This window comes from Notolabrus celidotus, chromosome 6 (genome assembly GCF_009762535.1).
Source record: "Notolabrus celidotus isolate fNotCel1 chromosome 6, fNotCel1.pri, whole genome shotgun sequence".
In the NCBI taxonomy this organism is placed as follows: Eukaryota; Metazoa; Chordata; class Actinopteri; order Labriformes; family Labridae; genus Notolabrus; species Notolabrus celidotus.
In genome coordinates, this window is record NC_048277.1 from 6987381 (window position 1) to 7009295 (window position 21915).

At 41.2% G+C, this 21915-nt stretch overlaps 1 protein-coding gene across 1 annotated transcript in view; it reads left to right on the top strand.

The window, feature by feature from the left end:
- Positions 1-562: 562 nt before the first annotated feature.
- dyrk4 (dual-specificity tyrosine-(Y)-phosphorylation regulated kinase 4) overlaps positions 563-21915 on the top strand; it is a 36920-nt gene continuing 15567 nt past the window's right edge. The window contains exons 1-2 of the mRNA XM_034684963.1: positions 563-841; positions 1452-1521. Of these exons, the coding sequence (XP_034540854.1) occupies positions 810-841; positions 1452-1521 (102 nt within the window). The 5' untranslated portion in view covers positions 563-809. The remainder of the gene's footprint in view (positions 842-1451; positions 1522-21915) is intronic.

Genomic DNA, 21915 nt, shown 5'->3' on the forward strand with positions numbered 1-21915 from the left:
TTCATAATATATCCATTACAGGTTATACACTGAGAGCACAGCCATCTCCTCTTCAGCTGTAGCTATAAATCACAGGCACACTGAGAACAAGGGTAAAAATTTGTGATTATCTTTTACTTTTTTATTATTTTTCCATCACACAGTCAATTCTGTCAAAAGTTGTGTTTACAAAAAAAGTGACAAACTTTTCTCAACATGTTTATGTTTGTTTTTCTGTTCTAACTTTTATTCCACAGTAGTTTTACAGAAAAGTAAATACAAATGGGAAGATGGGCACAAGTTATCATTAGCCTGAGTTTCACTGAAAACATTAATTCACTTTTTTTGTTCTCTGAAGTTTGATTTAACGATGAAATATGACAAGTTTTCTCACTTGTTGACTATGCTCCTCTTCCTCCTCTGTCCTCTGTGAGTGATTATGACCTACAGTCAGCTATGTGAGAAATGTATAGCCCGGTGGGTGTCATTCTCTTCCCTTTGTCTCGCGCTCTGATCCTCCCCCTCCTCTCTGGCATTCACACACGCGCGCAGTCAGGCACGCATGCACCTGAACGCTGCGTCAGAAAAAAAGAGAATCAAACTGTCCGTGAGTGTTTAGAGGAGAGTTTAACAGCCTTTGTGTCCGGGATAAAGCCGGTGGTGGTGACACTGTGCTGCACGCAGGCTGTCAGCTGTGTGTGTGTGTGTGTGTGTTTGTCTGTGTGCGTGTGTGTCTGTGTTTTTATCAGGACAGAGTTTGCTAACTAAGTGTTTGGCATGTCGCACACTGCCGCCGCTTCATCACCTCCACCCTGTTGATTTATTTAATTATGAGCACGCCGAACAAATCAGCAGAGAGACGGTAAGTTCAGTTTTCAGTGAGTTTTGGGAAAAACAATTTCTGTTTGATCATTTTTCCTTTTATGGGAGCATCTTTGCATTATTTTTTGCTTTACATTTATTTCCCTGTGAAGCCTATAAGTCAGATTAATGCAGGCTAATAACAGGTACATGTGGTTATTACTCCCCAGGTACTAGTCACAGAATATATTAATCCAGGTTATTAGCTTTTATATTTACTGAATTATGTAGGCTAATTAACCCCTCTGGTAGTTTTGCATCGGAAGTCAAAACCTCTGTAGAGTAAACAGCGCAGTGAGTTTTCTGAGAAGAACTAAACATTGCCCAGGAGATGTCAGTGTAGTTTGTGCAATGCAAATAAAGGGTCTAATACTAGAACTGAGCCTCCTGGTAGAAATAGCCCACTGACTTATTTCATGCACACTGTGGGTTTCTTTTTATGCTTAGTTTATCAATGTGACAGGCAACCTGGACATTGTATCCTCTGTAATTGTTTTATTTTTGAGTCATAAATGAGACAATAAGTTATTCACTCAATAAAGAATATCTTCTATATTTATGAACTATGCTTATGAACATTCATATTTAACACTGAGTTTCCTTTTACACAGAAATTTCTCCAAAAATAAGCTGGATAAGCTATTAAAGGAGAGAAAAAGCACCTTCCCAATGCTGATCAAGGTAGGATAACAGACTAGTCTATCCATATTCAAAAGTCTGTCTGTGTCTTCTAACCTGCTCGGCTCTCAGTCGTGGCCGCAGTCATGTTTTAGTGTGCCTCGAAGCAACCCTACACTCAGTGTACCCAGCAGGTTGTTAAATAAATGTTATTTAGGTAGTTGTGTGCACTCAGCAGAAGTGATTTACTTGAGAACATATCCTGCCTGGTGATGTTCTTGGCTGGTGACCCTGAACCATCCGAGATAGATGCCTTTTCACTATCTACAAATGTTAGATGACAGAACTACACAACTCCGGGTCATTACAGGCCACATACGGACATATACAACATCTGAGGTTGGTGTTGATGCCACCTGGGTTAACCCTGCCGTTGCCTCTTCTCTTGGAAAGTTACACAACTTTGCAGCTTGGACCTCCTTCAGAGAGCTTCTATAGGAGTTGTATGTACAAGTTATGATACAGTTTGGATGCCTTCTCTTAGACCGATGTCAGTCTAACTCTAGATTTCCTGGGGCACAGGGTTGATGTAGGCTCATTACATTGTGTCGGCGCTCTTTGATGGAGACTTAGGTGAATGGGGAGGACTTAGTGGCAACTTGTGGTGTGGAAAAATGCAGACGGTGCAGAAGTGCAATAAATGGGCTATAGTTCCTCAAGTGTCCACTTGTGGCTGTCTCAAAAAGCAAATTAATCCTATCAAGAGTCTATAATAAACTGTTCCTTTTTTAGTTATATTTTAGGGCTTATTATAATTTTATTGAATACAACAGCAGAAGAGACACAAGAAATGCAGGGAGTAGAGAGTGGAGTCGACATGCAACAACCTGATGTGTTGAACCAGCAACCACTGTGATGAGGACGCTTCTACATGAGGCGCTCTATGTTTGCAGGGACAAAAGACAGTTTTAGTCTCTGAACCTTATTTCTTTATTTTTACTAACTGTGTGTGTGTTTGAGATAGACATTTTTAAGTACCTCATCTATTTTGATCAAGGCTTAAGACTTCTGCAGAATAAGGGGCGTGGCTGTTTGACTGACAGGTTGGTGTGCTTTAGCTGCCTTAACTCCACCTCTTAGATTAGTCAAAGTTAGCCCTTTCTCGAATCAGTCCCTCCCCGGTTCCCCTCTGTGTTGGGACAAATTCCTCTCAATCAAGCAAAAACAGGAACTTTATGTATCCATGTGTATTGTCCGTGTACGTAAATAGCCGTTAAGCATACTATAAGAAAAAACACCTCATGATCAAATAAAAAAGGTGGTGATCAAGACTGGAAAGAAGCTTATCAGATCCTGAATATACTTCAAACTTTTAGATTTAACTTCTGTGTGACTGTTTTATTTCTATCCGGTTAATATCTGTTTATGTGTGCGGTTACAACATGGGACTGTAGTTGACAGAGTGACCACTGTGACAAACAGTAAACGACTTTACACCTGGTCTGTAGCACCAGTGCAGACTCGGTGTTGGAGGGCCTGACAACCCACTCCCACTCCACACTCAGAGGTTTTGGATGGCACTCAATGTGGCGGACCCTTCACTCGATCTGAGGGGAAGTGAGTAGGGAGAGGTAGAAGGGTTCCGTTTAGGTAAGGCCCTAGGTGACATCAGACATTTTTTTATGTAGATTATGTGAATACAGGACTTGAGGCATAATCTCAATCAGTAAAACAGACTTCAAACCAAGCTCAGACTTTACTGATCCGTCTAACAGACAAGTAAATGTAGTAAATACAATTGTTTTTTATAAACAGATGATGTGAATATTTATTTTGTTCTGGAATGAATGTGTTTGAACTCTAGAGGGCGTTACAGTGATCAGATGATGTCAGACCTGAGCAGCAGCACTATATTCCCCCGTGGGGTCCAGACGCTGGTGGTGGAGGTGATGGTGGATGATGTCGTTTGAGTCGTTGATGAGAGGATGACGCTGATGAGGCAGACAGGGTGATGATGGGGAGGTGGAGGGTTGCATGAATGCACTTAAAGCAAAGCCATAGTTGAAAAGGTAATGTTACAGGCTCACAGTGAGGCTGTGTGTGTGGGTTGCAGTGTTATTGGACAGATGTGACCAGGTGAGGAGAATAGTTGATGGCTACAGGAAGCTATGAGTATGTGTGGGGGAGCGTTTGCAAACTAGCATGCAAATAAAGTCCTCCTGACTGAACTTTCACTCGAGCTTCATCCTGGATGTGTTAGCCATCCTTTGATGATGAATCCCAGCAGATTTTATCATTTTGTTTGATCTCAGCATTAAAAGCGCCTCGCACACAGATATTTTGAACGAGGAGCAATCGCACTTCAAAGGTTGTTGTGCTAAAAGATGGTCCAGATAATAAGATCCTTATATAACAGAGAGTAATAGAGAGCCTCGTATCTGAGGCATCATTTGGAGCTCTTGCTATGAGTGGACCCATGCACATTCGGGGTGTCAGTTCAAAAGGTTTTCCCTCTTAAGATGGGGTATCAATAGAGAGCATTTGCGTCATAGCAAAATACAGACGCAAGCAGCTGCTCTTAGCAGAGGCATCGCAAACCTTCAAGATGTGAAATGCTCGAAGACTGCAGCAGAGAGAGTGTTTTCATGTTTCTGGCTCTTACATGATACTGGATGACTCACCAGGGGAGCCCACCTTTGACATTTAAGCGTCTTTTTATAACAGAAAGAGCTGTCGGATCCTCCCAGTAATATGTTATGTTATGCTGCATGAACATGGCTTATTTTTGTGCTTTCTTCTCCTGAAGACCTTGAGACTTGTGCAGGATTACTGTTCCTGTAGGGCTGCAACTCATCATTGATTTATCTGATCAATCATTTGATTTGTATACTATCATAAAACAGTTAAAATGCATGTTAGAGACCTTGCACAGAAGATCTTCAGTCCATAAGATAGAGATATTTTGTGTCCAGGAAACAAACCAGCCATTCGTTTCATTGGAGAATCAACAACCACAGCTATTTGTGTAAACTAACTTACATAATAAATTGATAAATAGAATAATCTGAGATTAATCATCTGCGGATCAAAATCTTTTTGCAAGTCTACACTGAATAAACTCACAACATATTGTACTATATGCAAGGTGGAATAACAACAAACAATCATCAAATAAACAAACAATCTCAAAAAGACAGTATCAAGAAAAAAAAAACTTACTTCACTACATTCAGTTTTTACTCTCTGATATGAACATGCTACACACACACGGGCTGATATTCGTATACAAACAGGGTCCAATGGACATATGGTAAAGGACGGATGTTAGAGTGAAGGAGCTGCACATGGAAAGTTTTCACCAGCAGCTAGAGGTTCAGTGCATTCCAGTAACCCTCTGGTTCCCAAGCCAAATCTCTTCAGACGGAGCTGCTGCAGCCCATTATTTAATCCTCTACCTGTTCTGTTCTGTACTGTATCCATAAACAGACAGATCTTACTCTGAAAAAATCTCTAATCTGCAAAACCGCTTGTTAAGTATAAATCTGACTAAAACTGAATCTATAATTATGACTTCAATTTTATCTTGCTTTGTTTCAAATGCATCTTTAATGTGCATCTCTGATGATGATGTGGGGAAGCTTTTAGGACTTCAGTATTTCATTAAAGCCATTTCCTTATTTTGCATAATTTTCATTTGCAGCAATTCAGATCAAAAAGAAAAAGTTATGTTACCATATCTGAAAAATCCGATGCTTGCATGCTTTTCATATTAATATCTTGATCTTTTTACAGAAGGGCTTTCAAAATCTGTACTAAGGATCAGCAGGCATCATATTCAAATTCTCTTGCTGCTCTTGCTGTATGCATTTGCCTGAATCAGAGGACGCTGTTTACCAGATCTTTAATTGCTGTAATGTAAGACTGTTATTTAATAATTTTGAGCATTGAGATATCCCTGAATCCTTTTCACAACTCTTATAAATACACGACTAAACATTAAACTGGCATACTATAGGATCTGTTGGTGCTAAACGACTCTGTTAGCTCATCACTATAATCACTTTCTGAACACATCACAGCGTGCTTAAGAGTGATGTTTAAGATCCGAGCACCTGGCCCAGCCTTCACCCCCAGGGAGTGGGGAATAGGGAGCGTGCCGCCCCATTATTCTGATGAACCCTGCCCCTGATAGGGTTTCTCATCACAGCTTTGTCGCATGCTGACACCGGACCCCCTGAATAAAAGCCTGTCATTTAGAGAGAGAGGGGGAGAGAGGAAGAGAGAGAGGGAGGGAGGTGCTCACCTCTTGCTGAATTACTCAGTGATATCAGTGTCTCAGAGCACAGGGTTCACACTGCTCCTTTAACGTGCACCAGAGTCTGTTTATAAATGATATTATATAACAGTTATTTTCAACCATGTAATCTAACTGGACAAGAGGCATCTCATGAGTGCTGAAATAGAGAACAACATGAGTGGGACTTTGACTATATTTATTACACAAATGTGTGAAATTCTTCATTCTGTATGGTCTTTTACGACATCCTAAGATCTGTTGTTTCTCTCCAGTGGACTTCTGGTGGGCTAACTGTTATCATATCAGTCCACTAAAAGAAGTCAGGATGATTTAATGTCTCTGTTTTTACTGTGGGAAAAAAGAAAAGCAGGGGAGAAAAAGCAGGGGAGGGTAAGGATACAAAAACGGTAGGTTATGACGGACAAATATCTCCATCAGTGAAAGTGCTCAATTGAATGTAGCTAACAGCTAAGTTAGTTCATTTTAAGGAGACAACAGAGTCAACTGTTGCCATGAGCGCAGGTCCAGCTGTAGAAACTATGCTAACAGAATCTATTCTCATTTTAAATGTGATGCCAGCAGACGTTTAAAAAAAGTTTGGACATGTGTTGCATCATCTCTTCTTTAAACCACACTCTGTAAACGTTTGGAGAGCAGTTCCCGGAATTTGGAAAGTGAAATTTTGTCCCAATCTTGCCTGATATAGGATTTCATTTGCTCAACACTTCAGGGTCTACTTGGTTGTATGTTTCATTTGATTATGCAACAAATATTTTAAATGGATGAAAAGTTAGGACTGCAGGCAGGCCAGTTTACTCTTCTACTACAGAGCCATGCTATTGTAATACGTGCAGAATGTGGTTTGGCATTGTCTTGCTGAAATATGTATGGTCTTCCTGAAGAAGGAATCGTCTGATGGCAGCATATGTTGCTCCTAAACCTGTATATATCCTTCAGCATTAATGGAGCCCTAACAGATGTGTAAGCTAGCCATGCCATTGACACTTACTGAATGCATCCCCATAACAAACTTGTAACAAGCCCGGTGGTCTGACTTCTCCCTGTCCCTTTAGAGTGGAGTACGTCCATGATTTCCAAAAAGAATGTCAGATTTTGATTTCAGACCAATCATAATGCAAATTTGTATTTTAGAAATTGCATTTGATGGGTAAAAACTTGAGTGAACAATAATAACAATTGTCATTATTATAATGATAATACATTTTATTTTGGCACCTTTAAGTAAAAAAAACAGCAGTGCAATGATAGATGAATGAAAAAGGAACTAGACAAAGAAAAAAATGAGTTTTCCCTATAGGGTGACTTCAATTGTCAAAATGTATGTTCATTTTGGACATGAAGAACATCGTTGATATCTCAAATGACAATTGTAGATAGTAATAATGTCAGTGTGGATATATGAAATGCTCATTTCACTGGGAATAATTAATCATGGAGATCTGCCATTGATACAAATCAATATACACTCAATCACCCTATCAGACACGTTTTTCTAACAAATTCCAGTACCTTAAGAATTTTTTGAAATGTTATTCTGCAAAATATATGGCCTCGTAACTTCTGTGTGTGACACTGCTGAAAAACAACAAGAGAAGCAATTTTAAGTGACAGCAACATGCAACTTCCAAAACCTAACATGTGAACGGCCAACCATTAATGGAGGTGAAGCCAAGTATGAGTGAGTACATTAACCTGGCAGTCCTTTCAAAAATCGACTATGCTTTGCTAGCAATGCAGAACCTTTTGCATGTATTTTTTTTAGGCTTGCTGGCCCCCTGTATTAGAGAAGACAGCTGAGGAGAAACAGGAAATGTGGGGAGTAGAGATGCAGATGAGGGTCCTAGCCGGAAGGCTGCTGCTACAGCCTCTGTACATGGGGCGCATGCTTCATCTGGAGACCCAGCCTCAGGTGTTCTTAATACTGTTAATAATCATTAAAAGGGTTGATCATTATGATTGCTGATGCTGGTTTGAAGGAGGTTATGTTCAGAGTTTTAGTTTAACAATGACTATAAAGTGCTGATGTTTTTAACCCAGTTTGGCATTATGTTAATACTGCTGCTGACATTACATTACATGCGCAGGTACCTACAACGTTGTGCATGCATTCAGTTAATATCACAGGAAAACTAACCCCTACCCATGCCATATTTTCATCAGCTCAGATGAACTGTATTTCTGCTTCTCTGTGTGTGTGTGTGTGTGTGTAGAAATGTGCTGTCATGTGAGCGGTGTAAGTTGTATCCATATTTATGTTCTTGTGAGCGTTCATGTGTGAAAGCAGCGTTCATGTGTGCAAACAGAAGGGCCTCTAGCTTGTTGTCACATGGCCCATGCTTCTCAACATGTGAATCTCCACATTCTGTCAGAGACCCAGGCACGCAGCATCCTCTCTGCTGTGGATGACTGTTTTCCCTCCCACTGGTCCACACAGGGCTGTGAAGCCTGGGCAGCGTTAGGCCTCACACAGTCGAGGCTGCTGAGTCCCAGATGTAGGTTTTTGTGTTGAGGAGACTCGTGGTGACACTCTAGCGAGGACATCCGGATGGAGACACTCCCTGAGTCTGATAAACATTAATTGGATTTACAAAGAATGCTGGGTGAACAGCCACCCAGGGAGTTTTTGTTAATGAGTGCCAGATTGGTTACATGAAGTGTCTGTTTTCCTTTAACAGTGACTCATGCAACACAGAGCTGCTAAACAGGGAATGCCAACGTCCTCCCCCGTCGCACCCTCTCCTTCCATCCCCATAAGCTCAGCTGTTGTGTAATAATGTGTGAGGTCTTATCTAAAATGAACTTATATAAGAGGATACAGCTACTGTTACCTTGTGAGACTCACTGATTCTTATAAGATTTGAATCAACGTCACTTTAGCCAATTTATAAATGCTGTCACAATATTGTACAAGTGCCGCTGCAGTACAATGCTCCTTAAACACATGTATCTGTAAAACGACCAGCAATAATTGTTTACAGTCAGATTGAATTATAACACATAGCTCTGATTATGTTTGTACAAAAAAATGCAGCTCAAAATGATTTTACGTTGAGGAGGAAGAGTAGAATAAATCAAACACACATGTAGATTTATCAAATCCACCAGAGGCTGTTTGATTTGTTGTGATTACACATTGTACTTTGTAGAATTCCTTGAGAGTGTTCAGTTTGTGTTCCTACTGGTAGTTATTTTGTTTCTCTTGCACAGAGAAAATGTCTGTCGATATATGGTGTCAACCAAAACTCTAAACTAATTGTCTCATAACAAACAGTGTTGGTGTAGAATCCTTGTAAGCATAATTTATCCAGAAGTCAAAGATCCTTCTGCATCCAGTGAGATTCAGGATCACTACCATTAGCTTCAGAGCCCTGCAGGTTTAATGTCAGTCCACAGGAGGTCAGAGTTTGTTAGTTGTGTGAGTAAGATCACTTTGCATCAAAAAGGCCATCTGTGATGTACCATTCAGGGATGCAACACAACAGATCAGCTGTTCGGGTCTGCGAGCCTCAGAAGAGACAAAAATACAACCAAACCAAAAAGGGGAGATTTTGACAGCAATGATGACATTCCGTACTGTGGACATGGATACATTTATGAACCTGAGTTTACAGAGAAAGAACACAACGTACGTGCTAACTGGAGAGCAGAAGAGATCCCAAGTTACCTGTGGTGCAGGTGTGTAAACTATGAGCCCATGAATGGGCTTTGTGGGACTTGGGAACAACGTTACTTCAGGACCTTTCTGAATCAGAGGGTACCAGCAGCTGGAATTATAAACTCTGCACACATTACTGTGTCTGCGCTATCATGTTAAACATTTATTGCCTCATTATCTTGAAACCGAGGAGCAAAGAATCTAAAAATTCTAAATATATCAGCGAATTGGGAAAGAGTCAAGTTTTCTCCCTCCTTCACAGACCTGAACAGCTGATCAGAAGAATATGTAGGCTTATGTGTTGCATCCAAGAAAGTGCATAAATTAATGGGCTTTCTTACTGCAAAATAAAGTACTTGAATGTTTCTGAACATAGCGTTCACTTACACCAACATTAATGTTTGCGTCTGTCTTTCTTAAGATGAGCATGATTATGTGGTAGAGCTCACACAGTCTGCAGAGGTTGATGATCTAGCTTTAGTTCCAGTTCTCAGAGCAGTTTATGAGCAAGTATCTGATACAACTCCACTTAAAAAAAAAAAGATTATACCTCAGAGAGGTTTTGTTGAATAAATTATTTAGTAAAATGTCCTCCACTCATGTTGATTTCTCATGGTTTGATGATAACTAAAAACTTGAGTTGTGCTATAGAAGAGTTGTTGTAGATTTTATCTGCAAAGCCGAGGAGGTGATGGAAAAAGGCAGATGATTTGATTTAACATCAAGCCGTCAAAGGGACATGAAACTTTGTAATGTGAATTGTTGGACTACTGCAACAACTAACTAAGAGTAGTTGTTACTGTGGTTATATAACTAATGGGATCATATAAATAAATCAAATGAAACACTTCTGGTGTTAAACTCATAAGGGTTGACCACTTTGTGTGCATGACACTTGAATAAAATACAATCAATATGAATATGAAATTAAAGCTTCAAAATACAAAAAGACATAAAAATGAAATGCACCAGAAGTGTTTTTTCACCACTATTAAATGCATAGCTTGTAGTAGAATAAGCACTGATGATAAATGAGTTACGTAATAGTGACCACAATAATCTGATTAACCTGTGCTGGTCTCTCAGGCCGGAGTGTGTCAGTATAAACCTGTAGCATCTGTTAAATGAGGAAGTCCTGAATGCCAGCTCAGTAGATTACACCTGAGCTGGATGATGAAGCCATAAGAGCTTAAGACGGGATCTTCTTCGCAGCCTGTCCGTCAGCTGTGTTTTGGTGACACTGTGTGGAATAGTGGAGCCTCTTGTATTTGGCACTCAAAGACAACAAGCGTTCCAGTCCTCATTGTCTGCATCTGCTGAGCATGTCACCAGATTAACTCTAATTTGCTCTAATTGTTACAATCTGAAGGCAGCGTATTGTCTGTGTCCGTCTGGTTGGACATGGGGCCTTTTGTGCCCAGGTGGTGACAAAAGCGGATCACCTTGCAAGGTTGTTGTGGAAGGTGACATGAGAGTTAGTGTTTATGGGGTCAAAAGAAGGGCTAACAATGCTCGTCTTACCTGGGTGACAAAGCTCACCTCTGCCCGTCACCCCTGTAGCACCGAGGAGAGATAAAAGGCTTCAGAGGGCAGGCTGCGGGGACGGAGCCGGGCTGTGACTCACTGTAACTAAGCTGCTTTTAGCACTGGCAGAAAGGTACGAGGACGGCAGATAGAGAGGGGGTTTCCAGTAAATTAAAAATGGTAATGTGATATAGTGATTTGCACAGTGTTGTCCAGTTGATATGATTCATTAGGGGCAACATCAGAGCCATTTGAGGACAAGGTGTTTGACCCCAGAGCTGCCAGAGATGCCAAGCCATCATCACTCACACAGGCCCGGCTGCCCGGGTGCGTCTCCTCCATCCTCAGGTTCTCAGACCTGGCAGGGGAGAGTGTGGGGCATTCAGGTCAACACCTGACCTGCACATGATACGGGCTAAAGCCTGGAGTGTTGTAAGCATATTTAGCACCAAAACCCATGACACACGCATTTTGATTATGGAGATAAATACGCAGGCCTGAGAAATTGCATACACACTCTGTGCAAATCGTACGCCACACCAGTTGCAAGTGCGCGACTCCTTTGATGTGTTTGGCTTCATTAAAATAACAGAGATATTCAGACATGGGGCCCTGGGTTGGATCACACTCCAGGGATGGGAAAGCGCTGAACTTAGAGGTAAGATTTCCGAGACGGTGGTATTTTGACGAGGAAACCAGCTGATTATATTGCTCTAAAAGACGTACATAGTTTTACATGGAGGTAGTTGTGGGAGATAAAGAAGCCTCCAGTGTGTTTGAGTATGAATGATGGAGATTGTCATTTAAATTTTCGTATTTTAACCAAACTGAAAGGATGCAAAAACTGGTTGTCAACAACTGAAACTCATTGAGACATCTATAAAATCTTTCTTTCTTTCACAATTATTTTTATAGAAGCGGCATCTATAAAATCTTCATGGAGTCAGCATGCAAACATTTAACATTTCAGGCTTCTTAATAATTGAAGGCAATAGGGAGAGCAATAACTTAAATGTCTGTCTGCATTGTTTTACTGAAACTTCACAAAGTTTTTGCATGAACTGAAAAAAGGATTTTGTCTCTATCTGCCCTTTTACCTTGAGACATTATCATGCCATTGTTTTTACTTTGAGTTCTTCTGTTGCACTGGGAATAAATGTTTCAAGAGAGTTAATTTCAAACAATTATTTAAAGCATCTTCTGTATCAGTGACTTCCCTCAGGTCATGTTTCTTTCAAGGATGTATCTCTATATGGCTGCAATGCAAAAATAATCAGAGGTGGTGTGAAAGAACAGTCAGGAATAGAGTCCTGTGTGCAGGCAGGTTTGATAGCATGGATGTTATTACTGCCGTGTGGCAGAGCTTTATTTTTTGTGTCACCCCTTCTGGCTCAGGATTAGTCGAGAGGTCTGTCTTTTACCTCAAAAGTGAGGGATTAATTTTTGAACACACTTGTTTTTAATAACAGCATGCTTCAGTCATCAAAAACAATCACAGGGACGTGACCCGTGGCCTCATTTTGGTGACAACCTGGGTCAATGTCTGGAAAAACAGACAGACAGGATGATGGTGTATGTCTGCTCTGGGTTTATCACAGGACATGAAATGATTTGTCATGTATTGTAGAGCAGGAGAGGATTATGTGGTGTCTGTGTGTAGGTGGTATTGTTGGGCCGCCACGGTTGACACAAATATGTAGTTCTAGGTCAGCCTCCACCTCCACCTCCACCTCCATCAACAACCCCACGCAAACACACCTGCAGATGCACGGAGGCTGAAACAGTGTAATTGTGAACACATATCCAAACACATTAGAACATCACGACCAAGACATAATTAAGTTTGTGTGATCACTTTCAGCTTAATCACGCTGTGAAAATTAATAATCATGTTGTTGTTCTGCTTAGTTCACTCGTCTCAATTAATAATCTCATTTCAGCGTTAACTTCAAAGTCACAAAACACTACTTACATCTTAAACATAAAAGGTCATGGCTTCAAAGAGACCGTTTTGTTGGTTTATGTGTGATTTTGTTTGCATGATTTATTGAGATTTATTACCCAACTTTCTCTCTAATCATTAGGCTGTGATAAATACTTGATTCTGATTGGTCAAAACCTCATAACAAGGGTTATTTATTCTGAACGGCTAGAGCTACACCAGAGACAACTTGACCACACACGTCATATCAAATCAATCTGCCGAAGGGAGTCCGGCACATTTATTAAGTTCATAGTTTCACCTCTTCCTGCTAACAGTAGCGCAGACGATAGTTTTAATATTACCCTCAATTAATTTAGAGTACAGAACTTTAGATTGGTGGTTAATGGCTGACCCGTCACCAGCAGAGAATAAGATATGAGACATTAAAACCTGCTGAGTGAGAAGTTACAGGTGAAGAGGACTTTGTATGGTGCTGCTGTTATTTTCTACATCTGTTTGGAGTGCCAACAGAAAAACACTGATGTTTGGACTTCATCATGAATGAAAATGTTCAGTTTAATATTGATTTGTGAGGTAGACTGATTTAAACACTTTGCAGTGGATACTCTACCAACTTAAGAATTTGCTGCATAGAGTCTCAATATTTCACCAATGCACCCCTTGCTTGTTCCACTTGTCCCTCACAGTGTGAACTTTTCCTTTTTATCGAGGGAGATGATTGTGGGCAGGTAAATGGACTTGGTAAATGGACTTGTACTTATATAGCCCTTTTCTAGTCTGTCTGATTACTCAAAGCGCTTTTACACACTACTTGTCACATTCAAGCCCTTCACACTCATTCACTGATGGTAGAGCCTGCTAATGTAAGTGACCATCAGTGTTAGCTAATCTCATTCGTACACATTCAAACACCGCTGAACAACAGCGGGAGCAATTGGGGTTCAGTGTCTTGCATGTGACACTTTGGCATGTGACTGCCGGAGCTGGAAAGACGACCGACTCTACCCAATGAGCCACAGTTGCCAGGTAGTGGGATATGAGTGTCTTTTGGCAGGACGTGACATCATAAACATGCTACAAAAGGCTCCGTGTATACAACGGGCATCCTTGTGTTGAATTATTAAGACAATGTTGAAAATATGAAAACTGCAGTTCCTCTAGTGTCCACTTGAGGCTGGCTGCACAAGTCTCTGAAACCACCTACACAAGCAGATATTTACAGCATAAATAAACATGTTTACAGCCTGAATAAAAAAATGCTTTGGGTCCAAATAGCTAATTTCTCTAGCGGTGCACACTGTAACGGGCGGTTAATGTTTTTATAACTCATTAGTTGGAAGATATTATGATTGTGTGTTTTGCATAATTAGGTGTTGGGCTGACTTGATTGACAGGCAAGCCCATGGTCGCTGTTAGTGTGGATGCTAAAGGCTCAGCTCCACCTCTTAACCTCCTCTTCAAAAGTTACGTTGAGTCATCATTTGATCGCCATCCAATGGCTTCAAAACTGTGCTTCAGAAACTGATTGGTGAGATCACTGAGACTACATCCATGTTTTATATTGTCTATGATTACAACTCTAACAACATGATGGTGGACAAAGCAACAGAGACCTGAGCCATGATGACAGTTTATAACAAACACTTTGCTGCTCCGGTCTTGACATTATTTTCCTTTGTCAACCTCTAACGTTAGTTATTATTCTGTTTCGTGTTGCTCTTCAGTAGCATTACACAAATCAGGCCAACCCACCTGCATGTTGTGAATTATTTCCTGCTGTTCTCTCACATCGGTTCACCTTGAACTCTCAGGGAGATTTTACCAGGAGGCAGGAAAAAATCAGGTTAAGTCAGAGCAGTAGATTGAAGTTTGGAGTTTTGTGCATAATGTGAATACAGCTCCTGTTTACTTGAAGCTCTCCTGTCACAGACCAGCTAAATGTACATGTCATCTGAGGTGCAGACACCAGCGTGTATATTTATATGTTGCAGCAGTACAGCATGTCCTGCTCCTGAAGCTCCCCAGCAGACATATAGTTCACAGAAGGACTGTGACTGATGCATTAGACCCTTCAAACCTCTCTGGTGTTCCTGTTGCTGGTCACAAGATGAATGAAGGGGTTTTTTGTTGACTCACCCTCTTCACCGTGGTGGAGTGAGCCTCTCCACATGGCTAATGAGATTTGGCCTAGCTTTAGCCCTGCTTAATTTTCAGCTTTGTCTCAATCCACATTTACATGTGCACAGATTTACTGTGCACATGTCTTTAACAAAGAAACACACACACACACATACACACACACACACACACACACACACACACACACACACACACACACACACACACTCGAAATCACCCAGTTATTTTGACCAAGTTGAGGATAATTAGACAAACCCTCATGATCTGATTGTAATTACTCCTTAATAACAGCTTATTGGATGTTCCTTAAATACACTGACTGAGTTCTGGATGTTTGTCAGCTGCTATTGTTACAGTACTTTTAGCTGAGTCAGTTGTCTCTGTGCAAATATGAAACCTCAGTGGAACTGAAGCTGCCTAGACAAGGAACTATTTATAGCAGAGGATCAGTTTTATATTTCTGGAAATATTCGCTTCACAGTTGGGAAAGAGACAGAGAGCTGACCTTAACAATAACTTTATATTGCATTGAAAAGAAATGTCCCTATAAGTCTATTTCCCCTGATTTCACATTGAGAAGCAGCTGGATTCAGGGCTGAGCAATTGTCACCATGCAGAGTTTATCAAACTGCATTTCTTCACTGACCAATTTCTATCATCAGGTGTCGTAAATTATCGCATGTAAATCTAGTTGAGCCTATAATTGCCTTGATGGCTGTTAATGTATTCACTTGTGTCAACTTGTGAACTTGACCCACATCTCACATGCTGTCACGTTGTCACTGAGAGGCTAAAAGTGCAGATGCCGCAGTGCACCTGCCAGCAAGGTCAAACTACCCACAGTCCTCTCTGCCAAACTGAGGGACACTCTGATACTGTCTGTTTTGGCTGACAGCTTCACTGTGCCTTGTTTGGCAGCTGGCAGCAATTAGCCAGAGCCCGACAGAATGTAAGGCACCAGGTTATGGCCTCTGAGAGGGGGTAATGTGCTCCTGCTTCAACTCATCTGGCCTGGAGTCGTCAGACCAACCACCTGCTGTTTGCTCTGTGGACATGGCCTGATGGTTCAGACACGCAGCGAAGGGGTGGCTTAAGAGATGCTCAAATGACTTTGTTTTAGCTGGTTTAAGAGCAATGACTTTCAAACTGAAGATTAAATGAAAAGAAAGATGTATTGGAAGCAGAGACATGGGTTCACTAATTATTTACTCAAATAGAAGTTCAGAAACTGTTCAGAAGAAAGACTGGAAAATATTTAAATACTGATTCAGCTTTTGACATTAAAAAGAGCAAGAAGTCCAGACTCTGATACTCACTAAACTTTTTAAAAGCTCCTGTCAGGAACTTTTGGTTTATGTAGATTTTAGCGCCCCCTGTTGGCAAAGTAGTCTGCCTTATTTCTTTATGATCTTGTCCTGAACCTGTGCCAAGAGGTGTTTAACAAAAGATTTCATCCTCTTGAGGTTGTTTCAACCGAGTGTGGTTAAAGGAATAGTCTGTGATTTTTTGAGGAGGTTGAATGACGTACTCTTCAATAGAGAATATGTTACCCACATGGATCCCGGTCAGCTTGGCCTCAATGTTGAGAAACCGTCCAGAGAGTTGGGGCAGAAGTTAGGCTATAATCCACCGCTGACGGGGTCAACTCAACCACCTAATTTAGATCACTTCAATAAACTCTGACCAGAGCCTAGCCATGGCTGAAAGTGTAATAAACACGGAATCTTTTGCACTCTAATTAGATGTAAAAATGTCCCTGTCAAATCAACTGATAAATAAATGAATAAATAAATATTATTCTTTGTGTCCGTGTACACTCTATTAAGACATTTTCAGTGCTTTACTTTGAGATCAGAAAGCCCTTTGGCTTTTGCATTACAAATGGGCGCATACATGTTCCCCGTGGGTAATACAGCTACTACTGACAAGTACCCCATACAGCCCCCCTCAAAAAAATGTACTGTCCCTGTAATGACTTTGACCCCTCCCCCACACTGGCTGTAATACAGACCTTTAAAATAACTCAACATAAATAGCCAATGTCCCTCCTGGTGGTCTTGTTTGTTTTTGTATCTCATAAAGAGGCATCAGCCTTCATCTCAGTTTGTTTTGTAGCCTGATAAACACCCCTCACAAAAATAAATAAGCAAACAAACAAACAAACAAACAAACAAACAAACAAACAAACAGACACTCTACTGGAGAAATCTTAAACTTCACTCATATGTGTACTGCAGTCAGATGGGGCGCGTCCCACTGCTCCAAATGTGCTACAGCATTGTTGGTCATGTCGGCTTCTTGTCCACAGTAGTACTTGATTATCTGCCAGTCTGATTTGTCTTTATACGTATTTTTTCTGTTATAATATGTTTGGAGATGCATAACTTTTTTATGTGTTAGAAATAAGCTTGGTCCTCTGAAGTAACCCCACTACACTGAAAAACAACAATAATAAATTATTAGCTTGATGCTCCAAAAATAAAAAATTGTCTTAAAATGAATACAAATACAAGGTCCTGCGAATACAGTAAACAAGTGCTGGTACAGTGTAACTTCCCACCTCTGGTAGAAAGACAAGAGGTACAGCAGCTCCCTCTGTGTCATAAATGTGTCCAGACCAGCTGACAGGGCAGTAATGAAATACAGCAGCCTGCCGCTTCATGCTCCAGGAATAGAAACATTTTTTCAGTCACCAAAACAGTATGATTTACTGGTTTTATTTTGGGTATCCGAGCAGAAATAATATCAGCAGAGGTTCTTGTAGTCACTAAGCGGACATGTGCTTTGGAATGCAAACATTTAAAATGAAATCCAGCACTGTTACCTACCAAACCACTTTAAACACAGAGTTCATGTCATCTGTTACTGCGGTAAATCACTGAATCATTGACAGCAGATGAAGATGTGCAGAGAGGTGATAACAGTGCTTAATGCTCCCCTGGCTACCTGCAGTATAAACCTCATACTCCGGTCTGCTGTAGACTCTGCGGCTCCTTTCTGCTGTGTGCAGCATGCAGGAGGCCAGGAGCAGCCAGGGTGTGGTGGGATAAGCTTTCACCTGTATGCACAATATTTGTCAGCGTGACTGTGGCATCCCGCAGGGGCTTGTAACAGCAGCAGAGCTGGTGCAGAACAGTAGATGAGATGGAGAGGGGGGTAGGAAGCTGACAGCCCCACTGGCTTTGTCTCTAAGATACAGTGGCAGTGAGCAGGCAAAGGGAAAGTTGTCTGTGGATCCCCAAGGGAGGCCTATCGGAGCTGCAGCTCCTCCCTGCTGTCGGACTTCCTCAGCCCCATGATGAGCTCCCCTGGGAGGATCATGGGATCGGTCTTTACAGTATATCTCTAACCTATCTCTAAGGAGGAGGAAGACAGAGGCACAGAAAGCTCGAGCTCACAGAAAATATGTGATGCAGAAAAGTATGGCTGAGAGTAAGTCGACCAACTACGAGAAGTTCTGTGATATGAAGTTACTATTTTCAGGATATGTCTTCTAAACTGAGCTTTATACCATCAATGTTGGTTCTGTTAATTTCAAGAGAATTAATTTTTTTATCAATGAAGCCAAGAAACAACACCCGTGCATATAGGTCTTAGCCTGAAGGTCGGAGGGAAAGCAGCCCTGGCATCATCATCATCATCACCCTTCATTTTGGAGCGCACCCGTCTGATCTCTGACCTGCTGTTGAGTTGACCCTTGTCATTGGGGAATGGTGTCCAGAGGCTGAGTTGGACGTCAGGTGTTGTCCTGGCAACATGGGGGAGGTGTGCTATGTGGGGAGACGGGACCTCGCCTCCCTGCTGTGGTTTTAGCCTCCTTCAGGGCTGCTGCTGGGGCCGGAACAGGAGGGTCCAACCTGAGGTACGTGAAGCAGGATGGGTCACTACTCTCTCCTGAGCGTGTCCTTTTTATTTCACCCTTTTATTGTTTGTTGTTTCTCTGTTCAGATCACTGAAGCCTCTATTGAAGCATCACTCACTGTCAACACAATCAGCCTTGTTTGTGCTCATACAAAAACAGTGACAGTGACACTCTGTTTCACTGATATGAGGTTGTCATGGTTAGATAAACTGTATGTGTATTGTTTTGCTTCAGCGACTTTTCTGTGCTTCATCACCGGGGTGACAAAACGCACACTTCATAATGACTCTCTCACATGAACTGTGTCATGGTTTACAGTGGCTGACTTGCTTTAGGGTTAATTATGTATTTGACCTCTGCAGTATAGATCTAAGCAAGATTTGTGCTCACCATTTTCTCTACCTGATTCATCCTGATGATGTGAGTGAATAAAGTAAACTAAACATCTTAAAAGGAAAAGTCTATCCGTTTTATATATTGTGTGTATAAAACATGGAGGTGTGATTTCCCCTTTTGATTTCTGAAGCAGACTTTTGAAGCATATGGACGGTAGTCGCCATATTGGAAATGCTGACTCAACCTAACTTTGGAGCAAGAGGCAAAGAGGTGCAGTTGAGGCAGCATTTAGCCTCCTCACTATCAGCGACAGTGTGCTCACCTGCGAGACAAGATAGCCATGCCCCTAATAATGCAAAACTTGTTCCCTCAATACCTTCAAAAGTAATGAGTTACGGAATACATTCACCCCTGAGTAGAGTAATGAGCTATTCAGAACAGAATAGTTTTTTGTTCCAGGCTGCAAACATGATTATTTCTGTTATAAAGATTGTCTTCTTTGAATGGGTGTGTAGGTTGCTTTCAGTGCATCTGCAGCCAGCCTCAAGTGGACACTCCAGGAACTGCAGTTTTTAGCACTCCTGCATTGGCTTCATATTTCAACAGCAGTGGTTGCAGCATGGTTTTATAAAGTCTCTGGGCTTAACACTGTTTTACTACAGCCAGAGTGCATCACTCATTAGTTTGTGGATTGCTGTGTTGAAGCCTCATCACCATGTTGTTTTTTGGTAGCATAAGGTGACCTTATTCTGAGGAAAGGGTGGAGTAGTTGGCAAATTCTAAGTGTTCTCACAGTGGTATAACAGTGTGTGCAAGATGTATTAAATTAACTCAAATAATTAAATTAATAATTTCCAACAAAAACAAGATTCTTTGAAATGTTGGATCTGTCCAAAGTGCTTTATTAATAAGAAATGTTAGAGAGATTTAGGATTCTGGCAAACTTATGAGAAAGAGCAGAGGAGGAGCAAATTGAAATGAGCTCCTTAAGCTGAACTGCTTTTACAACCATCCTTTTTTATGTGCAAGACCGTAGTGATGTATTTATATGATGTGCCCCATTTATCTTGAACCCTACAAAACGTTTTATATCAGACAGACGACTAAAAAAAAACATTAAACTTTTACATAAACAGGTCAGCCTCTGTAGATCTAAATCTTTGGCTCAATGTCAGAAAACATGGAGCCAAACGAATAGTGACAAAAACATTCACCAACATTTACTGAACGCACCGGCATCAGAAACAATTACCAACCTGTCTGTTCTTAAAAAAGCTGACCTCCACATTTTCTGGAAACATGCAGCAGACTGGACAGGAGGATTTAAGACTTAATGCATCCAAAATTAGCTCCCATCTTCTCATCCCAACAGCTGCCAATCCTCTGTGTAGGAAAAAGCCTGCAATAACCCTGACTCCACCGTCTGCTGCAGATAAATCAATGCATGAGAAACTCTGAGAGATAACAACACGGGTAATGGTGTTGTGACTCTGATACCCTCTAAGTATTGTTAAAAGCTTAATACTGTGATTCACTCTCTGAAACTTTTGAATGGTTGGTGCCACTGCGAGACATTTGTCTTATTTCTGCATTGAAAAAACTCCAAAAGGAACCAAGATTGCAAAGAAGCAAAGAGTAAAGTTCAGGGATTTATGAGGTGACACATATAAGACAGCTTAAGGGTGATTTTTACTCTACCGTTGACAACCATACCGATACTAACAGAGCCATCTGTCCATGCTCAGCTTACATTTCAGCATGTTTTCCAGAAGCTTACGGATATTGGCGATTCGTTGCAGTACCATTGGAAATTGTGGGGGCAGTGTGAAGCAGCGTAGCTAACAGTTCAAGCCTATCCAGCACAACACAAAGAAGTAGATTGCTTTGGAAGATAGCCAAACTTTTTAAGGACAGATTGTGTGAGTTAGTAAGACCTTTATTAGACCTTTAGGGGACGGGGACTGAATGTCAGGTAGACAGCAGCGAAGGAGAAGTGGAGGTGTGTTATATAGTGGATGCATGGTTTAACATCCATGTAAGGCATGCATGGGAATCTGTGGGTTGTGAAGGTTTTATCATTTTAAATGAATGTATCTACTTTCATAAAGGGAGCATTAATGAGCCCTATAGGAGGCCAACCTCTTACAGACACACTCCTGACCTCCTAGCTATGTAAGACTTTAAGATTTACTGTGTTTAATGTTTAAACTGTGTTATGCTAACCTCCAGTGCGAATGCCACGAATAGAAGCCAAAATGGTTTTCTTTTCTGGGTTGTAAACGTGTTACCTTTATGTAAAGTTGGGAACTTAACATGGGACTGTATAGGGATTGGCTCTCTTTTTGAGCGAGCCTCAAGTGGCCACTCCAGGAACTGCAGTTGCGACACTTCTGCGTTATGCTTCATTTGTCTGCCCCACAGGTTGTCCTCTTTTATAAAACCTGTTTGTTCATATGAGGTTCTAATCCAGGTTGTATAATATGAAAGCCTCCCACTGCTGCCCTTGTCATTATTAATCAGAGCAGATTTAAAGGAGCCTCCCACTCCTGAGCTTGCTCCCTTTTTCCCTCTTGTTGTTTCTCTGTCTCCCCCTAACTCCTGAAGGGCCACTCCATCAGCAGGGGGCTGGCCGTGCTTATTAGCAGCACAGTCTGCTCTTGCTCCTGTGAATTAACTCA